At 45.7% G+C, this 22,677-nt stretch overlaps 1 protein-coding gene across 3 annotated transcripts in view; it reads left to right on the top strand.

Moving 5' to 3' along the window:
• The first annotated feature begins 1,608 nt into the window (after window positions 1-1,608).
• The window catches only part of CLCN3 (chloride voltage-gated channel 3), a 70,336-nt gene continuing 49,267 nt past the window's right edge, over window positions 1,609-22,677 (top strand). Inside the window, exons 1-2 of one of the 3 annotated variants that reach the window (XM_069977819.1) lie at window positions 1,609-1,794; window positions 10,858-11,033. In XM_069977819.1, the coding sequence (XP_069833920.1) occupies window positions 10,874-11,033 (160 nt within the window). In that variant the 5' untranslated portion in view covers window positions 1,609-1,794; window positions 10,858-10,873. The remainder of the gene's footprint in view (window positions 1,795-10,857; window positions 11,034-22,677) is intronic. The other 2 variants (XM_069977818.1, XM_069977815.1) reach the window with 2 other exon arrangements.

The following is a 22,677-nucleotide window of genomic DNA, read 5'->3' as shown; positions in this document are numbered from 1 at the left end:
CTCAATCCGGCCCGGACCTCCAGGACAGTTTCTTCCAGCTACAATTCATCTCTTCATAACCTGCGAGACAAACATCTTAGGCTCTTCACTTTTCCAGTAACTTCCTTCCCTTTTTCCCCCCTATAGGCTCCCATAAGGTAGTAATTCTGCTGTTTGGTGTCAGGTGCGGTACAGTGAGTAGGTAAATAGGTTGCCCCCTGCTGTCCCCCATATAGTGATAAGGCCCACTGCTGTACCCCATATAGTACTAATGCCCCTGCTGTGCACCTCCATATAAAGTAGTCATAATTCCTTCTGCTTTGCCCCATAGTAATAATGCCCACTGCTGTACTCCATATAGTAATAATGCTCCCTGCTGTGCTCCTTCATATACAGTAGAAATAATGCTTCCTGCTGTTTCCCCATAGTAATAATACCCCTTGCTGTGTTCCTTCATATACAGTAGTAATAATGCCCCCCTGCTGTGCCCTCCATGTAGTAAAATGCCCCCTCCTCTGCTTCCCCACATTATAAAATACCTCCTACTGTGCACCCCCATGGTAATAATACCCAATGCTGTGCTACTCCACATTGTAAAATGCCCCCTACTGTGCACCCCCATAGTAATAATGCCCCCTGCTGTGCCCCCATAGTAACAATGCCCCCTGCTGTGCCCCTCATATAGTAATAATGCCCCCACTGCTGTGGCCCATATAGTAATAATATGCCTGCTGTGCCCCCACTGCCTGCAATTAACTCCCCACTGCCTGTTATTAACGCACTCTGACCCAACATTGCCAGTTATAAACCCCTCCACCCCTATGCCTGCAATAAAACCTCTCTGAGGTAGTGTAGTCAGGGCATTACCTGCACCTATGACGGGGTCTCTCTTGTCCAGTGTCTTGGGGAGACACTTGTCTTCCTGTTGCTAACAGTGTACCTGTCACCTGACGCTATGGATACGTATCCATAGAGACCCAAACTTTTGGATTAGCGATGGATTTCACTGCAAATCCAGAGGTGCGACTGATGGCAAGCACACTAGTAAGTCATGCGGGAAGAGCGTCTCATGTCCCCCGGTACACTCAGCAATGGCTCATCGGCACCCCCTGCACACAGGGCCAGCAGTATGTGTGACCGCACTGATTGGCTGAGCGGGACCCCAGAGAGTGGGGAGCCATAGAAGCAGGCCTGGAGCGCGTACGGTTTAAAGGAAGTATGATATAAAATAAGGTATGAAAAACACTAAATTTACCCTTTACACCTGTGTAGAGATGTCAGAATGCACAAAGGGGGTGACAGTGTCACTTTAAACAACTTCTAATGACTACACAGATTGTTGTCTGTTACCATGGTGATGCATAAGTCTACACAGAAGCTCTAGATACAAGAACAGGGCATTCTACACTATTACTTATTATATTTTGGGAATATATAGAATATCATCTGTAAAGGTGAACATAAATACAAAGGAAAACATAGCCTCTATCAGACCCCTGGCTGGCTGGAGCTATTATGTGCGTCTGCCTGCCATAAACCCCCCTCCCCGCTCACAGCTGATGGATGGGGCCTTCCCTAGCAACGCCCACTCCACCCTAGCAACAGCTTCAGCAGCTGCCCGGAAGCGCGGCCGGATGTGCAGTTCCCCCTCCAGCAGGTAGAGTGGAGCGGAGGAGCCCTCAGTCCTCAGCGACCCCCATCGGACGTGCGGTGCTCGGCCTGCCCTCCGTGCCCAGCAGCACATAGCGGAGGAGGGAGAGGATGCGGCATACTGCGGCCGGGGGAGCAGGCAGTGCCTCCGGACACCCAGCGCAGGTACGAGGCCCTCTTCCATCTTACTATGGCGGGGTCGCAGGTGGAGCGGCCCGTCCCTTACTGGCTGTGTACGCGAGCCCGGGGGAGGAGCGCTATCATACAGCAGCAGCAGCAGCGCCAGGTGATGGGGACGCGGCCGTGCTGCCGCCACATGATGCTCAGCTCCAGGGAGACGAGTTGGACAACTTTCCTGTCCCCATAGAAGTCAGAGGGAGTGTCATGTGACCTTGCTGGGCCTGTACCAGTGTGTAATCCTGTAGATCACGTGTGTAATGGTGAGCAGCCTAGTGCCCAGAGCCTAGGCCAGGGATGCACACACTGCATGAGACATAATGTCATCTGGTAGTGTCCCACTGTAGCTCCATCATGACTTGGGAGTCACCTGTCATAGTGGTATTATAGCAGTGTCACCTGGCCAGGATTCCTGCATTGTGGCTTCTACTTACACATATAGGATTATTTTTTATGTCGGACGTCTTCGAGCTACATTCCCTGTATGGTTACACAGTAGCGTGCAGCTTCTCTCCCGTACCCCACCCTAAAAGGCTTGACATGCGGTTGTGGCACCAATTGGACAGTGACGTCTAGTTGTAGGAGTAGTCCAGGCATACTCCCTTTGCCAGTCTGAGAGGGATGCAACACCTGCTAAGGAACCATTCACTGCCCAGCAAGGATCGTGTTTGGGTCCCATTACACCATACTGTCTGGGCTTGAGAGGTTTGTCCCAGCATCACGTAGCTTTGTCTCTCCACACTCAAGTGTCACATTGTATTTGAGTCCTCCTAGATAACCCCTAAGCTTACACGAAATAGCACGCAAATCACTTTTTCTAGTTCAGTTCTTCCCCATGGGAAGGCACAAATGAGGTTGTGACTATTGCAGAAGTGTGGACCCGCAGCTTACCCCATGTGTTTGGGTTGTGTAAGAGCCCCCAGGATTTTTCTGGTTTGGTTGTGAAACAAATAGAAGGTAGGTCAGCTCACCATGTTAGGTATATGCCAGTATGATTGCTGGTTCCCAGGTAAGAAGCACAGAGGACCTGCGTTCTTGGGCCGTTCACCGGCAGAAATCCAATCAACAAATATAGAAGGTCCACAGATCCCTAAACGTAAAAATTCAAGCTTTATTGCAACGTTTTAAAACATCCCATATGGATGAGAAGCACATTTTCTATTTTCTTCTGTTTGTGTTTATAACCAGGAGTGATCCAGGCAGTGTTTTTTTTTCTAGTGATTCAAGCTAAGGACTGCAGCATATAAGGGGTTAATCTACTAGGTACAGAGTCTTCTATGCTCCTGGTAGATAGAGTAGTATCCTGTCTGTCATTCAATTTATTTTAAATTACTTTAGAGAGTGTACCACATATTGTTCCTAGTAGACAATTTGTGGTATATGGAATACTCTTTTTGCTAGAATCCCAACGTATACTAGTAAATGTGGTGTGAATGAGTTCTTAGCTCCTCCTTCATTTTACCTACACAATGCATTTTATTGCTTGGACCAGTATGTATATGAGCTGCAATATGCTGTACATTCAGAGAGCGTGAGGGCAGCCATGGGAGTCTATGCCAATAGTGTTTGTGAAATTGCTGTTCTCTGGACACAGCTAATATGAGTCTACTCCCTTCCATTCACTGAGCACCTATTATATAAATGGATGAAGTTCATGTCTACAGATCTGAGCTCTCATATGATGTGAAGCACGTGTCCAGCACAGATCATGAGACTGGATTCCAGCTTTCATTCACTCTGAAGCAGTTAGGAGTGTTTTCATGCGGTGAAGGAGAAGAGCTGGGATTATCTAGACCATTACAGGCACCTACATGATATGTATGGTGGTATGCACTGGTTTTGTTGCAGATGTTGTGGCATGTGAAGATGATGACTTTTCTGGTTCAGTAAGTACTGGGATTTGTATTGTTAGATGGCTCTCTACACATTCTATACAGATCATTTGTTGGTTATTGTAAGGTAACACTTTTATCTTAAAGGGAATCAATCAGCACATTTGTGCTGTTTGGGCACCTAGAATGGCTACATGCACCTCACAGCCGGGTCCTCTGTGGTGTTGGGGGTTCTGGGCTCTGTGGTTTTTATGACCAGTAAAATGCATTTTAATCCCGTCGCAAGGCAGAAGGAGAGCAGTGAACTAGTCATCTGGGCTGTGACTAGTCACAGCTCTCTGTCCTGTCAGCGCGCTCTGCGGAGTCATTGACAGGCAAGAAAGTCTGTTAGCGGCTGCAAATGCATTTTTTACGAGACATGATGACCCCACACCCATAATTTTGAATGAACGATGGTTTTTTTAATAACGATCAGCGTTTAGACGGAACGATACATTATACAGAAAAATCGTTTTGCAATCGCTTAAGCCTATTTCGAACATAGGTTGAATCGGTGAAAGACTGTTTAGATGGAACGATCTGCAAATTTTTTGTGAACGATCAACGACGATTGGAGAACATGTTAAAAGATCAAAATGAACGATTTCTCGCGCGTCGCTTGATCGTTCACAGTGTTTACACATACGATTATCATTCGAATTTGATCGTTATCGTGCAAATTCGAACGATAATCGTTCCATCTAAAAGCACCATTAGAGTGTGTATGCATTAGGCTGGCACAACGTCTCTGTCCCTCCTCATCGTTAGCAATGCCCCAGGCAGATTGTCTCCTATTCATTAACTGTGAAAACACGGCACATGGGCTGGATCGTTAAGACACCTGTGCAATGTTCACTGCAGAGGAATAGGAAATATCCTGCCAGGGGCATTCCTAATGGGTGGGGAGGAGGGACCGAGGGGTGGTGCAAGGTTAGGGCACAGATACTCTAGGCCATGGCCGTTGGGCACAGGGCTGCAAGATTAAGCTGGGTTCACACACAGTATATTTCAGGCAGTATTTGGTCCTCATGTCAGGTCCTCATAGCAACCAAAACCAGGACTGGATTGAAAACACAGAAAGGCCATGTTCACACAGTGTTGAAATTTAGTGGATGGCCGTCATTTAATGGCAAATATTTGCTGTTATTTTAAAACAACGGCTGTTATATTGAAATAATGGCAGTTATTTACTGTTATATGGCGGCCATCCACTCAATTTCACCATTGTGTGAACAGATCCTTTCTGTGTTTTTAATCCAGTCCTGGTTTTGGTTGCAATGAGGACCTGACATGAGGACCAAATACTGCCTGAAGTATACTGTGTGTGAACCCAGCCTTCGGGTACAAACACACACAGCAGATACGCAGCAGATTTGATGCTGTGTTCAGTTATTTAGATCTAATCTGCTGCGTATCTGCTGCGTATCGCAGCAGTAAATACGCAGCGTAAAAGCTGTGTGTGTTTGTGCCCTAAAAGTTGTTTTTTAGGACAATAACTGCATCACCTGCAGAACGGACCCCAGGACAGATCTTGGAATAAAAGCAGCTTATCCGAAGGTACAAGCTGTTGGGGGGGTCAGATTGTGGGTACAGAGTCACTTTAAAGAGAACCAGTCTACGTGCAGCAAATCCATGGCATAGTAATCACAAGTCGATAAAGTGGAATCTTCTACATCCGCTATAGAATGACCAGGCTGCGAATTAGAAACTACAGGTGATTTTATACGTCATTCATGGAAATATGCGCATGTTGCAGATTTTCCAGAACACTGTATGTTTGTTCTGCTGTTAAATTTTTTTTACCATTGATATCATCACTTTCAGTTTACTAGGGTTTAATCCACCGCCCATTGTGCAGGGTCTCAGGTTTTGCTGTGAATTTGATGGTAAGATCCACAGCAAAAGGTTTACACCTAATGTGTGGACCTAGGCTGAGGATACAGGTTTTTTAACCTCTGCTGGACAGTTCCTGACATAGACAGAGTCGGCAGCAGGGAGCACTGTGTGAAAGAAGTACAGGACATTCTCGGGGGCTTACACAGAGTTTTTAAATCGAAGTAAAAACTACATTGGGAGACATAAAGAGGTACTGAGTATGTGGTAGGAGTAAAATCTTGTGTGTGCAGTGTAGAGGAGTAGCTAGTCTCCAGAAACTAGATCAGGGAAAATTAGCCATATAGAGGAGAAAACTGGTGGAAAATGCCATTTATAAATACAAGAAATAATCCCCACATTAAAAATAATGTTGAACATCTTTCAGCTTGTGACTAGCAAGCAACATTTACATTACTCTTTTTCCTAAAGGGTTTGGCCCCTTTAGAGCTGATATTAAAGAGACTCTGTCAGTAGTTTACGTTGTCCTATGTAAGGGGAGCATAAACTAGTGACAGAGAAGTTGAACAGAATGATGTATCACTTACATTGTTCTGTGCAGTTGATCCAGAGATATCCTCCTGAATAACATGGATAATAAGTAGTCCTCTCCATTATGTGCATGAGCCTAGTTATATATCCATACTGAGTATAGGCAGTCACCTGTCAATCAGCAGCTGGGGTAGGGGTGTGCCATGAATCCTATTCTCCTGCATATTAGGAGAATGGCTGAACAAAATGATGTAAGTAATACGCCAATCTGTTCAGCATTTCTGTCACTAGTTTATGCTGCCCTCATTCAAGGCCGCATAAATGTAGTGACAGATTCCCTTGAAAGTGATGCTGTATAAAACTTGTCTGTATCTTCTTCCTGCTCTTAAATAGATTTGTTTTATTGGTGGACTGTGTTGATTAGGCGGGGCTTTATGACAGTTGGGCCCTCTTTCCAGCCAGGAGATGGGGCCACCTGCTGTGAAGCCCCACCCAGTTGACACTCTTAACTGATAAAATGCAAGAGTAAAGAGGGTTACAGTAAGGATTGTTTTGCTAGATTTGGCTGGAGTTGGAGTCGAAAAAAAATGTACCGACTCCAGCTTTTAAAAAAAAAAAAAATCTTTTAAATTTTATAATTGAGTTTTCATATGGATTTTATAAATGTTCCTCGTTAATATAGTAAATGTCCTATCAATCTATAAGCCCTTTATTTATAAAAATCAGAAAAACCCTTTCTCCCATAAAGTTTGCTCCATATATCAGTAATCTAGTCTCTATTTGGCAGCTATAAGAGTCCATTATGTGTGGGGAGATCTATGCTGTTCTCTTCCTGGATGCTGGATGACTGTATATGAGCAGCCGTGTAATATCAAGATATCCTGTGGAAAGGTATGGGCACACTGAGTAATTTTTTACGGAAACTCCGTTGCGGAATTCTCAGCTCACAGATTGCGGCAGGCGCACGTGTCTCCGCCCGTGTCATAGACTCCATTCTATGCACGGGTGGATTCTTTTATCTATCCAAAAAATTAACTTGCTCATTCTTTGGACGGATGAAAGAATCCGCCTGTGCATAGAATGGAGTCTGAGACGGGCAGAGACGGTGTGCACATACCCTAATATAGAGAAGGAGGAGAAGCCATAAGTAGTGTAACAGTAGCCTCTGTATGGTTGTGCGTGCGCTATGGCTGCAGCAGGCTGTGTGTGTATGCGCGCCATGGCTGCCGCAGGCTGTGTGTGTGTGTGTGTGTGTGTGTGCGCTGTGGCTGCAGCAGGCTGTGTGTGTGTGTGTGTGTGTGTGTGTGTGCGCGCGCTGTGGCTGCAGCAGGCTGTGTGTGTGTGCGCGATATGGCTGCAGCAGGCTGTGTATGTACGCTATGGCTGCAGCAGGCTGTGTATGTACGCTATGGCTGCAGCAGGCTGTGTATGTGTGCTATGGCTGCAGCAGGCTGTGTGTATGTGCACTGTGGCTGCAGCAGGCTGTGTGTGTGTGTGTGTGCGCGCTGTGGCTGCAGCAGGCTGTGTGTGTGTGTGTGTGCGCTGTGGCTGCAGCAGGCTGTGTGTGTGTGCTATGGCTGCAGCAGGCTGTGTATGTGCCCTGTGGCTGCAGCAGACTGTGTATGTGCGCTGTGGCTGCAGCAGGCTGTGTATGTGCGCTGTGGCTGCAGCAGGCTGTGTATGTGCGCTGTGGCTGCAGCAGGCTGTGTATGTGCGCTGTGGCTGCAGCAGGCTGTGTATGTGCGCTGTGGCTGCAGCAGGCTGTGTTCAAGAGGGGGGTGTTTTTAGTAAAAAACTGAGCTCAAGAACAAGAGGACACAGTGAGAGGTTAGTTGGGGGAAAGATCAGAAGCAATGTAAGAAAATATTATTTTACTGAAAGAGTAGTAGATACCTGGAACAAACTTCCAGCAGAGGTGGTTGGTAAATCTACAATAACAGAATTTAAACACGCCTGGGATAGACATGTATCTATCCTAAGATAATAAGGAAGAAAATACTAAAAGGGCGGACTAGATGGACCCAGTGGTCTTTTTCTGCCGACAATCTTCTATGTTTCTGTGTATGTGCGCTGTGGCTGCAGCAGGCTGTATATGTGCGCTGTGGCTGCAGCAGGCTGTGTGTGTATGTGCGCTGTGGCTGCAGCAGGCTGTGTGTGTGCTATGGCTGCAGCAGGCTGTGTGTGTGCTATGGCTGCAGCAGGCTGTGTGTGTGCTATGGCTGCAGCAGGCTGTGTATGTGCGCTGTGGCTGCAGCAGGCTGTGTATGTGCGCTGTGGCTGCAGCAGGCTGTGTGTGTGCGCTGTGGCTGCAGCAGGCCGTGTGTACTATGGCTGTAGCAGGCTGTGTGTGTTATATGGCTGCAGCAGGCTGTGTGTGTGTGTCCTGACTAAGTGGGTAGTTCCTGTGGAGCCGCTATGATTCAGGAGCACAGGCACTGACAGAGAGCTGATAAAACTGGGACTATGGCTGACCCCTCTATATGACTATATGGCTGACCCCTCTATATGACTATGGCTGACCCCTCTATATTACAGGTATCTGGCATTGTTAGCAGTGTTTCTGTGTGTATGGTGAATATTAGTTAGAAACATAGAAGATTGTCAGCAGGAAAAGACCATCTGCTGCATCTAGTCTAGTTCTGAGTTGTTCAGGACATGGAGGCTGGAGACTGGCTGCATCTATTGCACACACACAGGAGAAGCTGCTTTATATCTTCTTTTTCCTTAAAAGTCTCCCCAGGATCATGTAGGACATTAGGAAGAAGCTGCTGAGCCAGTTCTACTTTACACTAGTTGGACAAATAAGTCCCCTGGTATATGACTGACCATCTATGAAAGAGCTGGAGTCTGAGTCGGTCCTGATAATATTCAGGAGTCGGAGCTGAAGCTAATCGACTCCACAGCCCTGGTTACAGCATCACTTTAAATACATTTTTAAACAGCAAATGGATGGTAGCTTGGAGGATAAATCTTTTTCAGTTTTATTCAGCATTTATAAAACCAGCAGTGTGGACAAGTGCATAAACCTCTGCTATTCTGGTGTGCTTGTGGACCCCTTAGGGCCCGATTACATGAAAGGTTATTATGCAAAATATTGTTATATTGCTTGAATTTATACAATATTTTTATGTGTATCCAGGCAACGATCAAACGACTAATTAAAACTTGTACACATTGTTGCTTATTACAGTTGTTCATATACTCATATACTAGAGTATACAAACGATCTTACAATCTTGTGTAATCACTATCATTATTATTATGGTGAATGTGGTTGTTCAGATAGAGAGAAACCGCAGTGAGAGCGCTCTCATCGTGGTTTACCCCTCCTCTGCCTATAGAGAACACAGGAACACTCGCCGTGCTGAAAGTTCCTGTGTGTGGGCAGGATGGTTGGGGGGTGGTAGTTATAACTGGCCATAAGTTATTGAATGAGTATGGGGTTACATGTACAACACATGCCCCTCCATAGGAGGCTATCTTATAGACACAGGAGCCTTCCAGAGGATTAGTGGGCAGAGCTTTTTTAAACAGGTTAGCAGATTAGAACTAACACAATTGTGTATTTTTTAACATATATTTTTAACGTATTAAATGTATTAATGTGTTTAGTAGTAGAGGCATCGTGGATGAGGGGTGTAATAGTAGAGGTATAGATGATGAGGGGTGCAGTAGTAGATAAGGGGAGTAGCAGTAGTGGGAGTAGTAGTAACAATATTACTGGGAGTACTAGTATCAGGAGTAGTGGTTGCAGTTTTGAGAGTAGTAGTATTAGGAGTGGGGATAGTAGTGGGAGCGGTATTGAGAGTAGTAGTATCAGAGTGGGGGTAGTAGTAGCAATAGTAGTGGGAGCTGTTTGACTGACAGATATACATTTAACACAGCCCCATAACATGATGTACATTTACATAGGGCTGCAGAAACCTATGGATACAATCACCTACTTATGTGACACACTATATAATATTACCAGTACCAGCATAATACAGCTAGTATGTGGCATCCCACAGGACCATACCTCATGCAGCGTGGCAGTGTACAGCCCGCTTTCTTTTTTACCAGTTTCTTTGAAAATTGAATTTACGATTTTCTAGGAAATTAAAATCGATGTTCAAAATCTAGGCAAGTTAATTGAATTAATTCGATTAATCGCCCAGCCCTACCCCTGACTTATCAAAGTGATGAGAAATTGGTGTAAACCTCCCACAACCAACCAATTACAGAGTCATATAACGACTCATTTTGTTTTGTTTTTTGTATTTTTGGTGGGAACAAATTTATTTTGTAATAAAACCCTTTATTTATTTATTTTTCTTATTAAAAAAATAGTTGGGGGGGGGGGGTCATTTTGACAACACTCATTATGTAATAAAAATGACACATTGGAGGGAATTTATCAAAAGTGTGTCTGGTGTACGTCTGCAAAAAAAAGCAAACTGTGTATGAACTGTGTCTAGCCTTTTTGCTGACATACACCTTGCTTGCCTGATGGCCATGCAGGAGTTTCAGCAGTTCCTCTGCAGACTTGTATGGTCTTCATGTAAGCTGGTCGTTCAGTCAATGGCAATGTTATGACTAGATAGGGAAAATGGCACTTGTTCTGCATATGTCAATTTTATCTTGGTTTTTGCTTCCATTCTCTCGCAGTCAGTCTGCATAGGGGCCATGAAGCACTTAGTAGACCTCTTCATGCACCCAGCTTAGTAATCCTTGGCATGCATTAGTGTACAGTGAGCAGACCCTTTTAAAAGAAATGCTGAATTGTCTAAAAGGAATTGTTGTGAGTTGCTAATGGTTGCTTTCTGCATCCACACAGGTTGTAAAGCAGCTCAATGGAGTCTGAACAGTTGTTTCAGAGAAGTTACTACCGTAACAGCTACAACAGTATTACTAGTGCAAGCAGTGACGAGGAACTCCTTGATGGAGCTGGAGGAATGATGGACTTCCATACCTTGGAAGATGACCACTTACTGGATGGTGATGCCTCTTTAGGTCAGTATTTTTGTAGAAAGAGAAGGCCTCAGTTTAACTGCTATAAACGTATGTTTACAGTCATGAGGCAGATGGCCACTATATGACTGAATAGGAACTGAACACTTAGATTTTAGGGTAGTTTCACGCGTACCGTATCACAGTGGATTTTCTGCAGCAGATTTGACTAAATGAATGAACACAGTATCACATCCGCACTGTAAAATCAGCAGCTGATTTGATGCTGTGTTCGTTCATTTAGTTGAATCTGCTGCGGATCTGCAGCAGAAAATCAACTGCGACACGGTACGTGTGAAGCTAGCCTTAAAAGGGTTATCCTGGGAGCAGTCGGTAGACTCTTACTGCTATACTGCTATCCACCCGTGCAATCTGCTAAAAATTCCAGATTGGGCATATGTAATGCATACTGATCTGTATTTTTTTTAAATGGAAATACGGATGTCAAACAGGTTACAATGCGTATAAAATAGCGTATCCCATTGATTTGTATGAGAGGATCTGTAAAAAAATAAATACATCTAGGTCTGCACTAGGACATGTCCTTTTTTTCCCAGCATTGGTTTGCATCCTTGTAATCTACTGATCATGTGAATAGCCCAATAGACAACAGTGTGCTCTAACTCAAATACAGGAATACGGATTCGTAGATTACGGGGTGTGTGAATAAGGCCTTAAATCTATATTTACCTTCCTTACTGCCCTGCTGCTGCCATTATTACTGAGCGCAAACTTTATTGTGGAGCACTTCTGAGATCAGAGGTCAGAGCTGTCTGGCTGTAACTATCTCCATAGATAACACATGAACATTTGCTGGGCTGTGGAGTCGGAGTCTGAGTTGGAGCTAGTTTTGGCTGGAGTCGGAGTTGAAGTCAGAAAAAAATGTACCTACTCCGACTCCAGCTTTAAAAAAAATCTTTAAAAAATGTACAATTGAATTTTGATATGAATTTTACAAGTTTTACTCATGAATATACACTCACCGGCCACTTTATTAAGTACACCTGTCCAACTGCACGTTACCACTTAATTTCTAATCTGCCAATCACATGGCGGCAACTCAGTGCATTTAGGCATGTAGACATGGTCAATACAATCTCCTGCAGTTCAAACCGAGCATCAGTATGGGGAAGAAAGGTGATTTGAGCGCCTTTGAACGTGGCATGGTTGTTGGTGCCAGAAGGGCTGGTCTGAATATTTCAGAAACTGCTGATCTACTGGGATTTTCACGCACAACCATCTCTAGGGTTTACAGAGAATGGTCCGAAAAAGAAAAAACATCCAGTGAGTGGCAGTTCTGTGGGCGGAAATGCCTTGTTGATGCCAGAGGTCAGAGGAGAATGGGCAGACTGGTTCGAGCTGATAGAAAGGCAACAGTGACTCAAATAGCCAACCGTTACAACCAAGGTAGGCAGAAGAGCATCTCTGAACGCACAGTACGTCCAACTTTGAGGCAGATGGGCTACAGCAGCAGAAGACCACACCGGGTGCCACTCCTTTCAGCTAAGAACAGGAAACTGAGGCGACAAATTGCACAAGCTCATCGAAATTGGACAGTAGAAGATTGGAAAAGCGTTGCCTGGTCTGATGAGTCTTGATTTTTGCTACGACATTCGGATGGTAGGGTCAGAATTTGGCGTCAACAACATGAAAGCATGGATCCATCCTGCCTTGTATCAACGGTTCAGGCTGGTGGTGGTGGTGTCATGGTGTGGGGAATATTTTCTTGGCACTCTTTGGGCCCCTTGGTACAAATTGAGCATCATTGCAACGACACAGCCTACCTGAGTATTGTTGCTGACCATGTCCGTCCCTTTATGACCACAATGTACCCAACATCTGATGGCTACTTTCAGCAGGATAATGCGCCATGTCATAAAGCTAGAATCATCTCAGACTGGTTTCTTGAACATGACAATGAGTTCACTGTACTCAAATGGCCTCCACAGTCACCAGATCTCAATCCAATAGAGCATCTTTGGGATGTGGTGGAACGGGAGATTGGCATCATGGATGTGCAGCCGACAAATCTGCGGCAACTGTGTGATGCCATCATGTCAATATGGACCAAAATCTCTGAGGAACGCTTCCAGCACCTTGTTGTATCTATGCCACGAAGAATTGAGGCAGTTCTGAAGGCAAAAGGGGGTCCAACCCGTTACTAGCATGGTGTACCTAATAAAGTGGCCGGTGAGTGTATATTATGAGCAACATTCTGATAGGACACTGGCCCTATTACATAAGGGGGGGTCATGGAAAAGTTGTCGGTCACTATTTGGCAGTTTGTTTTTGGCAGTTTGTTTCTGAGCTGGAAGAGTCCATTGTGTGGGGGGAGATCTGTGCTGTTCTCTTCCTCAATGCTGGATGACTGTATATGAGCAGCAGTGTAATATGAAGATATCCTGTGTAATAAAGAGGAGGAGGAGAAGACATAAGTAGTGTAGGTGTAACTTCTGTCCTCAGTGTGGTGTTTTCTCTCTGGGAGAAGATTGTGTGTTTTTCTTCAGTGTTCTATGGCTACAGTAGGCTGTGTGTGTGTGTGTGTGTGTGTGTGTGTGTGTGTGTGTGTGCGTGCTATGGCTGCAGTAGGCTGTGTGTGTGTGCGCTATGGCTGCAGCAGGCTGTGTGTGTGTGTGTGTGTGCACAATATGGCTGCAGCAAGCTGTGTGCATGTGTGCTATGGCCGCAGCAGGCTGTGTGTGTGTGTGGTGTGCACTATGGCTGCAGCAAGCTGTGTGCGTGCTATGGCTGCAGCAAGCTGTGTGTGTACTATGGCTGTAGCAGGCTGTGTGTGTACTATGGCTGTAGCAGGCTGTGTGTGTACTATGGCTGTAGCAGGCTGTGTGTGTACTATGGCTGTAGCAGGCTGTGTGTGTACTATGGCTGTAGCAGGCTGTGTGTGTGCTATGGCTGTAGCAGGCTGTGTGTGTGCTATGGCTGTAGCAGGCTGTGTGTGTGCTATGGCTGTAGCAGGCTGTGTGTGTGCTATGGCTGTAGCAGGCTGTGTGTGTGCTATGGCTGCAGCAGGCTGTGTGTGTGCTATAGCTGCAGCAAGAGGCTGTGTGTGTGTGTGTATGCTATGGCTGCAGCAGGCTGTGTGTGTGTGTGCGTGCTATTGCGTGCCCCCACAGTGACCTTTTATATCACTATGTGTGACCCCTCTCTATATCACTATGTGTGACCCCCTGTATATCACTATGGCTGACCTCTATATCACAGGTATCTGGCATTGTTAGCAGTGTTTTTTTTTTTAAGTATGGTGAATATTTAGTTAGAAACATAGACTGTCAGCAAGAAAAGACCACCTGCTCCATCTAGTCTAGTTGTGAGTTGTTCAGGACATGGAGGCTGGAGACTAGCTGCATCCACTGCACACACAGGAGAAGCTTCCTTTGTATGTTTCAGAAGTTGCCCCAGGATCATGTAGGACATTAGGGAAAAGCTGCTGAGCCAGTGTGATAAATAACTTCCCTGGTATATGACTGCCCATTTATGAAGGAGCAGGAGTCGGGAGTCTGAGTCGGTCCTGATAAAATTCAGGAGTCTGAGTCGGAGTTGGAGTCGGAGCTGTGGCTTACCGACTCCACAGCCCTGAACATTTGGCCTCGCAGAAAGTTCATGTGAATCGGGAGGACGGGAGAGATAGCTGTTGGTTGAACAAAATGTTCAGCCAATAGTTGCTGAATTTGTATGGCCCTATAGTACAGTAGAGATATCAACTGCACACTGAGAATATGCTTATGGGTGCCTTCACACATACCAACTCGTTGCAAGTTTCTGCTACGAGCCGAGGTCCTGGAAGGCCCCTATCACTGCATACAAGCAGTGGTCTGAAAGACCGCTGCGTGTATGTAATGCAGCCGCCCCCTTAACCCCTTCAACTCCCGCACCGGTCCCACACCGCTGTCTCCATACATTACCTGGCTCTGGCTGCACGGGGTCCCGGGGTCCTGCTCTGCCGCTCGGCCAATCAGTGGCTGCGGCTGGGCAACACACTGATTGGCTGGGCGGCAGAGGAGGACCCCGTGCAGCCAGAGCCAGGTAATGTATGGAGACAGCGGTGCGGGAGCCGAAGGGGTCTTTCAGACCACTGCTTGTATGTAGTGATAGGGGCCTTCCAGGACCTCGGCTCGTAGCAGAAACTCGCAGCGAGTTTTTTGCTGCGAGTCGGTATGTGTGAAGGCACCCTATAAGTCATAAATTCCTGCTGCAATAAATTGGTACTGCGTCTCTAATTTGAGATCTAGACTGCCAGCCCCATGATTGAGAAAAGCATAAAATGGGTTATTGCACTAAAAGCATTATCGTCTACCACAGCGGTTTGGAGTTGTGGTCATGTGTGCGTATTGCAGCTCCATTTAAAGTATGCAGCTATTACTAGATACATGAGCCTGGACTTGATAAGTCAGAGGTGTGCTTCTGATAACCCCTTTTATACTCGTTGCTGTGTATTAAGATGCATCTTGAAGAATGAAATCTTGACCACCTAACCTATTTTCTATTGATGAAATGAGAAGTGTCCAAATGTCTGTTTACCTGTGCATTGACTGCTGAGGTAGTGATTGACATCTCTTTTGGTCCTTTACCTCAATGTTCCCCCAACTCCAGTCCTCAGTGACCACTCACAGGTTATATTTAGAGGATTTTGATAATCATAGTCAGTACATCAGGTAATATCACAGGTGTTCTTTGTATGGGATATCCTCAAAACATGTCTTGTTGATGGTCCTTGAGGACTAGAGTTAAGGAACACTGCTTTACCTGACTTGTAAGCCCACATCAGAAGTGGAGAAATGCAAGAACACCACACAAGCTTCAGCAGCATCTCCTTGGTCAATGCAGCTTTGTGATAATCTGTAAATATTCCTTTTTGCCAGTCCTCCAGACTCCACAGATGCTTCTCTGCAGGCCACAGTAATCTTGTCTTCTGTGTAGCTGTTCTTTTTAATTTAACCAATTTCTTACAGTTCTGTTCATTTGTTTTGTTGCGCATTTTTAGGCATATTGCTTTAGGGTGGCTTCACACTTACCGGATCCGCAGTGTATTTCACTCTGCCGATCCTGTAGTGTGAAGCTGAATGGGTCCCATACACGCAGTGGATCTGCTGCCTGTATGGGACCCGGCCCCTTTAACCCCCCCGCCCGCCTGCAGCCCCAGCCCTGAGCATACATTACCTGCTCGGTGCCACGGTTGTGTATGAGGCTCCCGGCTCCCCATCAGCCAATCAGTGCACGGCAGCACTGATTGGCTGATGGGGAGTGAGGGGAGCCGGGAGCCTCCCACATAGCCGCGGCGCCAAGCAGGTAATGTATGCTCGGGGCTGGGGCTGCAGGGGGGTTAAAGGGGCCGGGTCCCATACAGGCAGCAGATCTGCTGCATGTGTGGGACCCTTTCAGTTTCACACTACAAAATCTGCAGGAGATTTCGCTGCAAACTCTCAGCGTGAAATCCGCTGCGGATCCGGTATGTGTGAAGCTACCCTAAAAGGGGTTTTCTCATCTCTCAGATTCAGCCCGCACCACTGTGTCCTGCTTTCACTTCCTGGTTTGGTGGAGGATGGTCCATGGAGGGAGTGAGGACGGGACACATTGGTACTGAGCTGAATCGGCTCTGCATCGCTGTGTCTCCCACTGAGATTATAAATGCTTCTAGGGACAATCCAAAAGGCCTAGAGCTGTCTGTGGCCTGAGAAGGAGACATAGAACAGTTAAAGGGGTTATCCAGTGCTACAAAAACATGGCCACTTTCTTTCAGAGGCAACACGACTCATCTCCAGTTCAGGTACAGTTTGCAATTAAGCTCCATTCTCTGGAAGAAAGTGGCCCTGTTTTTGTAGCACTGGATAACCCCTTTAAAAAAATACAAACCACTGGGAATCTGTCAGGTCCATACCAGATACAGAGCTGCACACACAGGCAGATAATAATTATAATATATTTATTTGTATAGCACCAACAGATTCCGCAGCACTTTTTTCTATGCATACAGTGCAGAGGTACATAATACACAGTTAAAAATTTTGAATAAATAAAAATACAAAGTATAAATGAGACCTGCTCGTTGGAGCTTACAGATACAACTTGGGTTGATACCAGGTATAAGTGCTTTATTTGCCCATGGTCCAGCCATTGTACATAGTTAGAAATACAGGATGAGCCAGCAACAACGCCAATGTCTGATTGGGTGAGGGTGAGGAGCTTGAAGTGGATTCTGGATTTAATGGGTAACCAATGCAGTGACTGGCACAGAGGGGAGAAAGTCTCTCGAAGAAAGTGGCTGCTTTAGTATGAAGTACTAAGATGTACCTTATACTAAAATGGTGTGGACCCACTGCTGTCAGTCGCCTATCGAATCTTCACAAACAGATAACATCTGTAGAGAGAAGGCCAGGTGTGCCAGATTTTTCTCTGCCTATCCCTTTTGTTCTGGGAGGGATAAGCTGGTGCTTAGCTGGGTAAGTCTATAAGATGATTGGTCGTCTGACAGTTACTGAAAGTGTATAACCAGCTGAAGTGTGGTGAATCCAACTGCAGGGACTGGCACCTCTTGTATATTAACCCCTTAATGACACAGGGCGTACATTTACGCCCTCACTGCCTGGGACTGAACGCAGGACGACGTAAATGTACCCCCTGGCGTGGTCCCGGGCTATGGAGCGGGCTCACGAGCTGAGCCTGCCCCATAGCGGGTGAGTACGGGCTGCTATCTGCAGCCAGACCCTCACCCTCAATGGCAGGCCGCCGCAATCGCGGGGCCGCCCGCCATTAACCCTTAAACGCTGCAATCGCGTTACGGCGTTTAAGTATAAGTGACCGGAGCATCTCTGGTCACTTAGCGATTGGGACCCACGCAGCGTGTCTGTGGGGGTCCTGATCGCATTTCCTGACTGCCGGAGGTCTCTTACCCTCCTCCGTGCAGTCCTCGGTTCGGTCACAGATAACACTGATCCCTGCAATGCTATGGCATAGCAGAGATCAGTGTACGTAATCCAATGTATGTCAGTGATGGTTCTCTAAGGGAACTATAAAAGTGAAAATAAATTAATAAATAAAAGTTTTAAAAAGTGCCCCAAAGCCCCTCCCCCAATAAAAGTGTAAATCACCCCCCATTCCCATTTCATACATAAAACACATAGAAAGTAATAAAGTTAATCAACATATTATGTACCGTAGCCTGCGTAATCGCCGATCTATTAAAATAAAACAATATTATTCCCGCCTGGTGAACGGCGTGAAAAAAAGCAGCAAAAATACGCAGAGATTGCTTTTTTTTTTTTTTAAATGCCATTTTTTGTCCAAAAAAATTTATAAAAAGTGAGCAATACGTTTGATCTAGAAAAAAATATTAATAATAAAACTAGAGATCATGGCGCAAAAAATGACAACCCATACAACCCTTAGGTGAAAAAATAAAAGCGCTATAGTAGTTACAATAGGGCCATTTTAAATATGCCTATTTGCAAAAAAATGTTTTACTGCTAATAAAAATAGTAAAACGTTAGAAAACCTAGTAAGCATGCATATAGCCGTGTTCCGACCGACCTATAGAATAAAGGAAAAATGACAGTTTTACTGTAAAGTGCATTACGTAAACATGGAACCCCCCCAAAATTTGCGGAATCGCATTCTTTGACCCAAATTCACCCCATAAATGATATTTTGGGGGTTCCGTCATTCATTTTATGGCAGATTGAAAGATGCCATTACAAAGTACAACTGCTCCTGAAAAAAACAAGCCCCCACATGGCCCTGTAGCTGGAAAAATGAAAGAGTTATGGGTCTCAAAAGGCGTACAGGAAAAAACGAAACGCAAAAGTGACAATTGGCCCGGTCCTTAAGGCCATTTCAGGCTCTGTCCTTAGGGGGTTAATAAAGATGGCCATACATTTTCGATAAACATATGGACCAATGGTTGTTCTTACTGACTGCTATCTCTCCTGACCTCCCCGTACAAGTGATTTCTTCCTGTCTGACCTCTAGTGGCAGCTTATCTCAGCCAGAACACGAAAAAGCCAAAAATAGCCATAAAAATTTAGACTAGCTACAGCCTATAACTATTTCCATTATAGTTTTTCTATTTATCTTTGAATGCTGGTTATGACAAATATATACTGGTAAAACCACTGACCAAAATAGGTGTGTAGTAAAGCATGGTGTGGATACCAGGCATACTTTTTTTTTTTTTTTCTTGCCGTAGTCGTTTCCAGTGTTGTGATAAAAGCTTTTTTGTTAATGTAAGTGTCCCTAGCACGGCAGAATCCCTGGTAAACTCAGCGCATGTCCTCTCTAGCTGCTATGCATCTAATGGGTTAGTAGTCAGATGCCCATGTCTTCAGCTCCCAGCATGATATATAGAGCTGACAAGCATGTTTGTCCTAGCTGGACTACACATTATTAGTGGAGTCATTTAAAGGGGTAGTGCGGTGGTAAAGAATTATTCACAGACTAACACACATTACAAAGTTATATAACTTTGTAATGTATGTTATGTCTGTGAATGGCCCCCTTCCCCTTGTCCCACCACCCCCACCCGTGTACCCAGAAGTGTGGCCGACACCCGTCTCCGATCTTCAGCGAGTGACATCTTTTTCGAGCAGACGGCGAACAGCTCCGACTGTCCCGAATGCCGGCCGCCCTCTGCAGCGCCATCCGATGCTCAGCTGCGATTGGCTGAGCATAACTGTGCTCAGCCAATCGCGGCTGAGCACAGTTGTGACGCGGCGGAGGGGGGACGGGCGGCAGCGACTCGGCCGTCCGTCCGAAGATGACGTTTGGCACAAGATGGCGGACGGCTCTCGACACGGATCAGGTAATGTATAATGCGCCACACTTCCGGGTACACGGGTGGGGGTGGTGGGACACTGGGAACGGGGCGATTCACAGACATAACATAAATTACAAAGTTGTATAACTTTGTAATGTGTGTTATTCTGTGAATAATTTCTGAGCGCCGCACTACCCCTTTAAAAGCTTGGGAGACATGACGCAGACACGAGATTCTGTGAAACAAGCTCATAGTTTATTGGACAAATCACATATTTATACATTTATACAACTAAGAAAGGATATGGGTGGTTTCCAAGCTCCTGTTAGCCTTAATATGTATGGAACATCTATGTAAAACAACGGCCTTAGTCCTCGCTGTAAAACTACGGCCGTTGTTTTGTGGTCCCCTATTATGACTGCAATGCAATGTAACTACGGCCGTTTAATGCACACTACATATCAGATAACGGCCGTTGTTTATACGTCCCCGTGAAAAATAAACATGTCGAATATTTCCGGCCGGTAATGCTGCAACAATGGCCGTGGATTTCAATGCGCCCGCGAACGTAAAACTTATATCTGCTGATATAATTGATTTCGATGTAAAAAAAATTCTGAGTGGTTTCTCGGGCTGGGCGCAGTATTTAAAGTAAATGACCTGTTTCATCCTGCTTATAAACATGCTAGGAAGCAAAATTAAACAACAGCCGTAGTTTCACGAATAGCCTGTACGCTCGTAATTCTACAGCCGTAGTTGTGGTCGCAAAAGTCCGGACGGTGAAAACAACGGCCGTTATTTTACGTAGTGTGAACATAGCCTAATTCTTATTTTGGTTGGCGTGTTTATTACATATTCTATTACCCATTACCCAAGATTAATTAACCCCCTTCTGCCAGCCCACTGTTAATTAACAACGCTCTAGGATGACACAGGCGTAGAAGCTGCGCCTGTGTCATCCCCAGTGGGTCACGGCTATCAGTGATAGCCGGGGACCCACTGCAAAGCCACAGTATCTATAGGGCTCCAGAGAGAGAATTCTCCCTCTACAGAGGGAGAATTCTCTCTCCAGTGTCCATCGGGGCATGTGTGTGCTATGGCTGAAGCAGGCTATGTGAGTGTGTGCTATGGCTGCAGCAGGGTGTTTGTGTGTGTGTTTGTGCGCGCTATGGCGTGCTCCCACACCCACAGTGACCCCTCTATATCACTATGTGTGACCCCCTGTATATCACTATGTCTGACATCTATATTACAGGTATCTGGCATTGTTAGCAGTGTTTCTGTGTGTATGGTGAATATTTAGTTAGAAACTAAAACACCACCTGCTCCATCTAGTCTAGTTGTGAGTAGTTCAGGACATGGAGGCTGGAGACTGGCTGCATCCACTGCACACAGAGGAGAAGCTGCTTTATATATTTCCTTATTCACTCAGAAGTCGCCTCAGGATCATGTAGGACATTAGGGAGAAGCTGCTGAGCCAGTGTGATAAATAACTCCCCTGGTATATGACTGGCCATTTATGAAGGAGCAGGAGTCAGGAGTTGGAGTCGGTCCTGATAAAATTCAGGAGTCTGATTCGGAGCTGCGGCTTACCAACTCCACAGCCCTGTTTTGAACAATGGATGTTTACAAAGAATATGCTACATACATTCAACAATTACCATATTTTTCCCCTTCCAAGGTGTATCCGCTATTTCTACAAAAGCCATCCTACATACCGCCACGTCCTGCTGCGGGTGGTGAGGTTCAGAGAGGTCGCCCTGCTCTGAACCGCCGCAGTCCTGTCTGCTTTCTGTAGCCCAGGACCGCAGCTATTAGCAGGTGCGGCCAATTGCCACCCCCGCCAAGGACAGTTAAATGCAGCTGTCAAACAGCTCCCTGGTGTCTAGTGGCTGGATCCCCCCTCCTCCCTTCTCAATGCGATTGCGGAGAGGGATCCCTTCCTCTTACTGGCGTTGGAATGATGCTGATCCCGGCTCAGTATTCTATTAATCTGGCCTGCAGCAGACCAGACCAATAGAACACTGATCTGATCGATCAGTACCGTATAATGCATTCTAGACTGATGTCTATGAGGAATCAGTGTAGTTTTTATTATGTTTACTCTCAACAGTGTAGTTATATTTAAAAAGTTAATTATAAAAGTTTGAATCACCTCCTTTTCCCATTTTATAAATAAAAACAAACATTTAGTATTGTCGCATGTGTAATCGCCCTAACTATTAAATTATCACATTCCTGATCATGCATGGTAAGTGACGTAAGCGCAAGAAAAATTCCACAGTGCAAAATTGTGCATTTTTGGTTGCATCAAATCCAGAAAAATTGTGCTAGTAAGGTACCGATAGAAATTACAGATCATGACGCTAAAAATTACACCCCACACAGCCCTATAACCCCCCCCCCCCTTCCAATAAATAGGTGTCATAATGATGGTCATAGAGAAATTTTAAGGAACATTTTTTATTTTTATTTTTAAAGCCAATAAATAAAATAAGTTATGCAAGTTCATTGTAATGTAGGTGCAGGGAGGCCGGGCACTGAGATGTGACGCTGTGGGCACTAGGTGGCAGTGTAGGTGCAGGGAGGCCGGGCACTGTGATGTGACGCTGTGGGCAGTAGGTGGCAGTGTAGGTGCAGGGAGGCCGGGCACTGAGATGTGGGCAGTAGGTGGCAGTGTAGGTGAAGGGAGGTCGGGCACTGAGATGTGGGCAGTAGGTGGCAGTGTTAAGTGAAGGGAGGTCGGGCACTGAGATGTGGGCAGTAGGTGGCAGTGTAGGTGAAGGGAGGTCGGGCACTGAGATGTGGGCAGTAGGTGGCAGTGTAGGTGAAGGGAGGTCGGGCACTGAGATGTGGGCAGTAGGTGGCAGTGTAGGTGCAGGA

Source organism: Dendropsophus ebraccatus, chromosome 7 (assembly GCF_027789765.1).
Source record: "Dendropsophus ebraccatus isolate aDenEbr1 chromosome 7, aDenEbr1.pat, whole genome shotgun sequence".
NCBI classification, from domain to species: Eukaryota; Metazoa; Chordata; class Amphibia; order Anura; family Hylidae; genus Dendropsophus; species Dendropsophus ebraccatus.
Note: the sequence above shows the minus strand (reverse complement) of the source record. Positions and strands in the feature narration are given on the sequence as shown.